This window comes from Atractosteus spatula, chromosome 16 (genome assembly GCF_055471065.1).
Source record: "Atractosteus spatula isolate fAtrSpa1 chromosome 16, fAtrSpa1.hap1, whole genome shotgun sequence".
Lineage (NCBI taxonomy): Eukaryota > Metazoa > Chordata > Actinopteri > Semionotiformes > Lepisosteidae > Atractosteus > Atractosteus spatula.
This window is the reverse complement of record NC_142721.1, coordinates 7811222-7819912: the sequence shown is the minus strand read 5'-3', so window position 1 is coordinate 7819912 and position 8691 is coordinate 7811222. Positions and strand designations below refer to the sequence as shown.

Below are 8691 nucleotides of genomic sequence, written 5' to 3'. Positions count from 1 at the left end.
TGTGTATTTTTCCATCCATTCATCAGTACACTGCTTATTCCTAGTAAGGACTGCAGCAGCCTGGAGCCTATTGTGGAAGTTTAGGGCCTGAAGCTGGATTGTACACTGGACGAGACAGCAGCCCATTGCAGGACTTGTATACACAGGGGGCAGTGCCTCTTCGGGAGCCGAGAGCGATTTGGAGCACCCAGCAATAACCCAGGCAAGCTCTAAACAGAATACACGCCAGTCTGGAATCAGACCCTGGACCTGAGAGCAAGCACTAATCACCATGCCACGCTTCTTCAATTTGACTTCCTTCACGCAATGCAAGGTGTTGCACTTTGTCCTGTAAAAATTCTATAAAAGGAGCTTTCAACATTTTTTTTTTCAACATTTGTCTGGAGTCACCCAAAGCAAGACGTCTCTTCTAAATGAAGATGTCCATTTATACATGAGCGGTGAATTTGTCTGTTATTACTAAAGGTAGAGCTACAAAGAGTTAAAATCATTTTAAAGTCAACAGATGCTGAGAAAGTGTTCTGCAGCGGAGATGCTAGTGACTTCATGTCCACGCTACGACGTGGGCTCAGGTTTTCCCTGTGTGTGAGGACCCCTAAGACCGTCTCCGGGGATTCACAGCGGACCGGGAGCAGTGGCTGAATAACCATCGTCAATCATATTAAAAGGAATAAACAACGCATACTCTGAATCGTTGTACAGTATACTCATTGTGCACAGGCACCATGTCTGCGGTACCACCCATTGTGATCATTCCACTTGCGGAACGCAAGGTGGCGCTAGAGTACTCACCACCGTGTCAAATTACAGTTACAAATTACCGCGATATCTGACTCTTGGCGGCGATTGGACGGGAGAGTTAAAGCCTCCAGTTTCAAAACGGTGTTGGGTGGACATTGCGACAAAGACTCGGAGAGGTTTTCTAAATGGCATTGCATCCTTTATGAAGTAGGTGTAAATGTAAGACAGCTTTAGTTGTGTGGAATAGAATCGACGACATCTTATAAAAGACGGGCGTTTCAAATGACTCTAATTGCTATTTCTCGGGCGCTGTCATCATTTTATCTAAAGTGTTTCGTGATAAATCATGTCTGTCATCATGGTGTGATGTTGTGGTCCGGAATTAATACGGAAAGAAAATAAAATTGTGATCGAGCTGCAAAACCCGGGTATTATTGTGGTGAAAAGCTGAGTAGTTATAAGGTCAGTTTAGGAAACAGCAGCTGTTTTATAGTTTTGAACTGTATTGGATACGAAGCAATCGGAGATGTTTTTTTTAAATGTAACGGGACGTTGTGGAGTCGAATCCCAGGTGGGACACTTGGTGTGACTTTGCTCAAGGTTACAATATTTCACTCGCATTATTTCTCAGTAAAATGCATGTCTACGCACAGCAAATGGATATGAATGTAACTCGCTCTGCATTGAAGTGTCTCCCAACTTGGCCAATTGTTATATTAATAAAAATATGAACTGATGCCTGTTGTTTTGCCTTACGGTCTTGCATCAACGCGCCCAGTTTACAGACATAAGCTACTGACAGCCTGTGTTTATTTTGTGTTAAGACCGTTTTCATAAAACACAACAACGTCAGCAAAACTGATAGATTATTGAAGTTATGGTTTTAAATAACGAAATAATGTCCTTGTTTTGCAGCGTAAAAACCGAAAAAAAGGAGCTACTGTAAGTATGTAAAGCTGCCTTTCAAACCATTTTTGCCTGCCAAGCTGACAGAACACATTCCCAAATCTTTAGATGCTATGAGAAGAAAGGATCTAACCAAAGGAGGTCAATTCATCTGCTCAAAGGAGAGAGGGGGGATTTTTTTAATTTAGGGGAACCTGATATTTTTGTGCTTTGGAAAATTGCAGGATCATACAGAATTTTCGAATAGCATGGAAAATGAAGAAAATGAAGGTAAGCTGCACCAGGTACTATAGCAGTTTGTACACTGTTTCCCAGTCATAGATAATATGTTTTGCTGTTCTTTGAAACAATGTTTTCAGATTTAACAGTAATGAACATGGTTACATATTGTACAGATTTATCAGATGCATGATAGAGCCTTATTTTTGTGTTATCATCTAGCTTGCTTTTTTTGTCACCATCGGTCTACAAGTTGTTGTTTTTTTCTGTGAAACTGTACAGCAGAAAATGGGTCAGAACTGGATGACAGCCTGACTAACATTAATTGGCTGGGAAGGTTCTCTTGTGCTGGAATGATCCCAGAACAAAAGAAGAAAGTTACTACAAGAACCAAGGTAAGACTTGGTACGAAGGCTCATTTACACTGCTGTCATGAAGCAAAGGTGGTAATTAAATGCATATTTTTATTTTTATGTTTAAACATACACCATACCATAGAGGGTTAATAAAAATTAACATATACAAGTGAAAGACAAATTTGTAGTTTAACTGTGTAATAGTTATTTTTTGCGAAGTTCCTGTTAAGGAGGATGCCTTTAAATGCCTTTTATGTGCTAGAGGTCAGAATGTCAGTTTTTTTCTTTTAACTTCTTGTTTTCACACATTCATAGTAACTTTGAAGGATCAGATCTGCAGACTGTGAAGCCTTTGTTCTAATAGGACCTGTTTTCTTTCCCTCTGTTCCCTCTTTCCTTTAGTTCGTGAAACCGCCAAAATGTCCTTCGGTTAAGCGTCCCCCACACTCTTATTCTGATCTTATAAAGCTAGCCCTGAACAGCACTCCAGGAAAAAGGCTGACACTCCAGCAGATCTATGCTTGGGTGGAGGAGCATTTTCCTTATTACAAAAACTATGCCAACCCTGGGTGGAAGGTAATTGCACTTGCTATCCATATCAGCTGAACCTGATCATTAAGATTATCGTGATAGACTTGCAACAACATGTGTTCCTGCGCAATAAATACTCAACTTTTCTGGTTTCCATGGCATTGTTTCTGTCTAAACAGTGACCTTTACGACAGAATACATGTAAAATACCAGTAGGCCTTTGGGTTTAATTAGTCTGTAAATCTCTACTTAAATACTTTAAAGTCAATTAGGACCTTGACACACTGCACACAAGTGAAAACTGCACAAACCCTCTGGCTTCATCCTGGAGGTGTTCTGCTGACGTCAGTGATATCTGGGAACACACTGGAGCCCTTGCAAAGATGGATTGCCAGTTACCAGAGTGGGTGTGCTGTTGAACAGAAAGACTTGAGTTTACGAAAACATCAGTCTTGAGAGAGTTCTTGGCTTGCAACGCTTAGGTCTCCACTTCTATACAGAAATATGTATATTTAGGAAATGCAGATGCACACGGTAGACCATCCAAATGATGTGTGGATTGTACGCGTCTGTAACTGGAAACAGCAGTTTTCCCACGTACACTCAGCCTTTCACTGGTGCACGCTGAAGGCGAGTCCGTGTCAAAGCTGATCACTAGTCTCCGTGTGGATTCCATCTGTTGGAAGAAAAACGTTCTAAAAATCTTATCTTTTGCAGAATTCTATCCGACACAGCCTGTCGATCCGGGATATTTTCATACGGGAGACAGAAGGAAACGGCAGGAGCTCCTTTTGGACAATGAAAACCCAACCGGAACCCAGCGTCTTTCCATCACTAGAGTCACGTGTAAGTGTCAGTAAGGACAGCACTGGGGTGTTCATGTGAGGCAAGGCTAATGTCTGGAGAAATAAAAGGCCATCTCAACTGCTTTTCTTTATGAAGGAAGTTTGGCAAAAATATGTTCTGTGTCGGGTTCTTATTATTGCTATAATAAAAATAAAGATGTCTCCTATACAAGTGAAGGACAAATTTGTAGTTTAACTGTGTAATAGTTATTTTTTTGCGAAGTTCCTATTAAGGAATCCCCTTTAAATGCCTTTCATGTGCTATAGGCCAGAATGTCGAAAAGATGTTTTTTATTTTAACTTCTTGTTTTCGCACATTCATAGTAAACCTATTTGAAGGATCAGATCTGCAGACTGTGAAGCCTTTGTTCTAATAGGACCTGTTCTTTCTTGCAGTCCAGCACCTTGTTTAAAACCGAGAGCTTTTTAATAGCCTTTCTTTTTAACAGGTAAGATAGGAGTAGATTTATCTTCCAGGATTGTACTCCTTACTTTTCAGTCAAGTAATTGACGTGGGAAGCAATGAAGACATGTTATAAAGTGTATGTCTAGTTAATTTTTTGTCCTCGTTTGTAATTGTCTTTTTCAGAATATCGGAGTCCCAAGTGTGTCAGTAGGAAAAAAAGGTATTTTATTATTCAATCTTTTTATTTTGGCATGGCTGAATAAGTGTATACTAAAGGGATATATCCATAAAATAGTCACCACAAAGCATGAAATGTATTTTTTCTCATATCCCTGCTCCCAAAGTTGTGAAGTGTCCTTTAAACCTTTCAGAATATTAATTTAAGGGAACTGAAATGCTATTTTTATATTTCTGGGTTAGGACGAATTGATGAGTGCATTTCAAACCACATTAAGAGTAAAATGTACACTGTAACAAATCTTCCATTTTACATCACAAAATAAACAAAAGTTCCAGGTATGCATATCGCCACGTTGCTATCATTGTCTGCGATTCAGAACGAGGCAACAAACCTTCCGGTGACGTGAAGAGGCTTTATTACATTGTACACAAGCATCTCTTTTAATCCAGTAGAAATATTGCACTTGATTTCAAGACGGTTTTGCCGACAAATAGTACTTATTGGTTAACTCTGCATGCAGATGATGTTGGAACATTTCTGTGGTGAAATGTCTGCCGCACAACCTGTACTTATTCACTTGTACATCACAGTGACTAGTGAGCAGGAAGGGCCGCTTCATGTCGCAATTTGCTCAACTTCTCCCTTTCGCAGGGGTTTGTGACAACATGGCGACTTGTGGTACTTTCTCAAATTTCACGATTTTGTGCTTAAATCAAAACGTGTAAAATTTGTCAATGCATTTCTTTTGTTACCAAGGTTTAACAACCGGTCTGAGAAACGGACCGCAGTTCCCCTTTAAGAGTCTTCATTTTGTACCCGTTATATGTGGAAATGTGGTAAAAGTAGCAAGGTTAGAAATTCTTTATAAATGTGGCCCTTAAAGTCTCCATGTCTCTGTTAATAACGGCTAGGCGCTGTGAAGAAAATGCAGCCTCTGTTGCCCCATGGCATTGTGCCCTGCCTAGTCCCCGTTCCAGTCTTCATAAACCCCCCAGCTCTCCGCCAGGTGGCGCCACACGAGCCTCCTCACAGCACCCAGACTGTCACTGCACAGAGAGCGATTGCTCCGAAGGTAATGCAGTACATCCGTCTGATGTTTGTCTGAATCTGCCAGGGGCTGTAGTAAAATGGATAACATGACATAGCATCATACATATTGCACATGCTGAATGTAGGTGATTTGCGTTGGTAATGAAGCCTTCTCCCAGGGCATGAGATCAGTAAATAGTCAGTCATCAGCCTCCATCAGCTGGACTGTTCTTATGAGACCTAGCTGATGTAAGAGGGCCTCACACTGAGGCAGAAGACTTTAACCTGCTAGCCTATCCCAAGATCAGCAAGTAATAGATGTTTAGTTCTTAAAAATCTTTGCAGAATTGTGTATTGTAATTTTTGTTTTTTAAATATCCCTAACTTATCTCGGAATATAATATCAGAATTGCACGAGAGGGTTTCATTTTAAGAAACGCATTTATAGAGAATATAAACCTCCCACAAAGCGCACATTTGTGTGAGATTAGAGATGTATGGTTCATGGAAAATGCACAACTTAAAAAAAAAAATCTTCTAATTTTTTTTAATTATAAACTTTTGCAACATTAAGATCCCTTTCACTTTTGACCATTTCTATTGGAAAGATGCTTCCTGATGGCAGCGTGTTTTCATAAACTATGCTGTAAGAAACACAACCCAAGCACATGGCTGATTCTTTTGATCTTTTGATATTCTGTCCTTGAGTTCTCTGCTTTCATGAAGTGATTGCTTTTTGAGCTTCAAAACATCGTTTCTCTCTTTTCTCTAGATTTCTATCACCATAAGTGCCCACACTGCATTTAGTCCTCAAGTACCTGTGATAAGCCAAGCATTACGGGAGCCCATCATTACCAAGAGCAGGAATAAATGCACCCAGCAGAGGCTTCATCAGAAACGGAAGCAAAAACTCCAGCCCTTAAAGGATCCAGGACTGCTTTCGCAGGACCAACCTGGCTTCGCAAATGACTCGGGCTTAGACAGTGAGAATAACGTGTCTTTGGAACCTAAGGTGGACAGTGGAATATTCGCATCATCTCCTTTTAAAACACCTAAAAAGAAAAACATGGAATGTTTGGCCACATCAACACCAGGTGCAGATTCTGCTCTGTTTTTGCGGAGTGCCCCACTGCTAGGAGGAGAGACACCAACTAAATCTCTGGATAGCTTACTTGGTGACAGTTTCTTTAAGTCTCCCGGTGGTGAGAGTCTAGAGTATGAAAGCCTTGGGTTTACACCCCTCGCAGAAAATGCTAGGTCCAGCCTTGAGGGTAATAACGGTGAGAAGGATCTGTCCGAGTTCGCTTTCCTTGGCTTGACTCCCATTAAAGCAACTACGGCTTCCGAGGAGCCAGGGCTGGACCACAAGAATGAGGGCCTGGCGCGAGTCTTTGCTGACTTCACTCTTCCAGACATTGACGAAGTCACAGACCTGGCCACTATCAGCTGGGCAGCATTTACGTCGGACGGTAGCTAATTCTGTGCTGCATCATTGGGTATAATTTAATTGTGAACAATGTCATGTGACAGGATTAATATGTAGTGTATAGTAAATCTGGACTTGAAAAGTCATTAAGCTGCTAAAACAGTATGTGAAGATAAATTCTAGCAGGGATGTGTAATATACTGGTGAAGATTATTTTATGGAAATGTATTTAGGCAAAACTGTAATTTATAGTTGTGGAAAGAACTGTCTTCTGTGATAAAGTCCATGGTGTCAGCTTTTTTGGTTTGCATTTGTCTCGGTTCTAGGTCTTGAACACCTTATTCAAAATGGAAGGCTTTCGTTGTAATGTGATTTAAAAAATAAACACTTTGAGAACATAATTTACAACTCATCTAGCTCACTTGGTTAATCCCAATATCCCATCCAGCTCTTCCTTAATATAAGATTGTTCAAAAAACCCTTATTCAAGATCTCATTTCTAAATGTCCTGTCTAATTAGGCTGTCTGTTAGAATACTAAATCTGTATATATGACTAATTTAGTTAGAATTGTCAGCTCCATAAGTGTGACTGTAATTACAGACCAACTGTTACTCCTATTACATGATTTTCTTTTGTCACCATGTTATGGAAGGATGCTGCTTCAGTGGTTTTCCAGTCAGTGTATGTTATCCATGTCTTGAGTGACATTGAAATGAGGTGGTTAATAAGAACCCTCATTTCCTTTAGTGCAATTGGTAGTATATCATCTGGCCCTGGAGATTTATCTGACATGTAGCTAGTAGCAGTGAAACTTACGCCACTTCTGTGTTACTACATATTTATACTCTTTCCTGGGCAGGAAGCACTTTTCTTCATCCTTTACAGTTCTTTTGTTGTTGCAGTGTTTTGGCGGGAAAACCTTTCCTTTTCATTGTGATATTCTTTCATTTCTCTGTTGGCTTTTCTAACATCTTTTTTGGAACTTGTTTGCAACTTATTGTGCTGCTTCTTTAATCATTCTATAACGTACTTTCTTTCTCATTTTTCTTGAATGATGTATTAGTTGGGACACTGCTTTCTAGACTTTGACTTCAGGGATTAATCTGTACATGTAAGCAGAATTTGCTCTCATTCAATGGTAGTGACTCTTATCTCATGTTACTTCTCAGTTCTGTAACAATCCTGTCTTACTTCCTTTATAGCCCACTTTCCTGAAATTACAGTCCTTTGTTTTGTACACTACCTGTACAGTTTCAGAATATACTTCAAAGCATGTCATATTTTGATGTAATGGTTATATCACCTCTGTTTTCCCCATTGTCTCCTGATTGTTCAAAAAGACTAGTATGTGCCTTGACAAACTAAGAAAGCTAGCAATGTGTCATTTCAATCTCATCTTCCAGTGTCCCTGATGGTTTTCCTCAGTCTTTGTAGCGGGAAAATTAAAATCTTTCATGAAAGCCAACTTTCTCTCTTTATTTCATTATAATTGATTTTTGAATTTTGGTTGTCAGTAGCATTCTTCTAACATTATGCCTTTTGAACCCTCAAGTCTGATCCATGTTATGAACGGTTATGATTTTTCTAGCTTTCCTGCTTTTCTAGAGTTTTCACAACCTCTACTTGTTCTGTACCAGAGAAGCCTTCAGTGAGAGAATAATACTGACTTTTCACGTCGGATTTAACCTGAAGTTAATATTTTCGGGGAAAAGATGGGTTCATGGGTTAATTTCTAAACTGTTCCCTCAATATTACTTGTCTAATCTGAAATGATTGAACCCAACGTGCCGGTGACCGTTAATACCGCCGTATGAAGATAGTTCCTTCAGATTAGTGTTAGACAAGATAAGTGTTCTTGTCTGTAAACGAACAACAGGTCGTTAAACAAACGATTTAGATTTATTTTTCTTATATAGACAGCCTCCTCCGTATTCGTACGGATTCTCTTGGTGTTAATCTCTCTCTGAACGGTGCCCCGAGTTCTGTCATTGCTGAATGTCACCGTCGGCGCTCGGCTCTGCGGTCACCAAACAGGCGGCGTCCGACGCG

At 40.0% G+C, this 8691-nt stretch overlaps 1 protein-coding gene across 1 annotated transcript; it reads left to right on the top strand.

Moving 5' to 3' along the window:
* Positions 1 to 1895: 1895 nt before the first annotated feature.
* Positions 1896 to 6691, top strand: LOC148819480 (forkhead box protein M1-like). Its single transcript, XM_088934522.1, has 7 exons — positions 1896 to 1917; positions 2149 to 2261; positions 2625 to 2798; positions 3471 to 3599; positions 4188 to 4224; positions 5097 to 5257; positions 5987 to 6691. Exons 1-7 carry the CDS (start codon positions 1896 to 1898, stop codon positions 6689 to 6691), a joined length of 1341 nt encoding a protein of 446 aa, XP_088790648.1.
* Positions 6692 to 8691: the final 2000 nt, after the last annotated feature.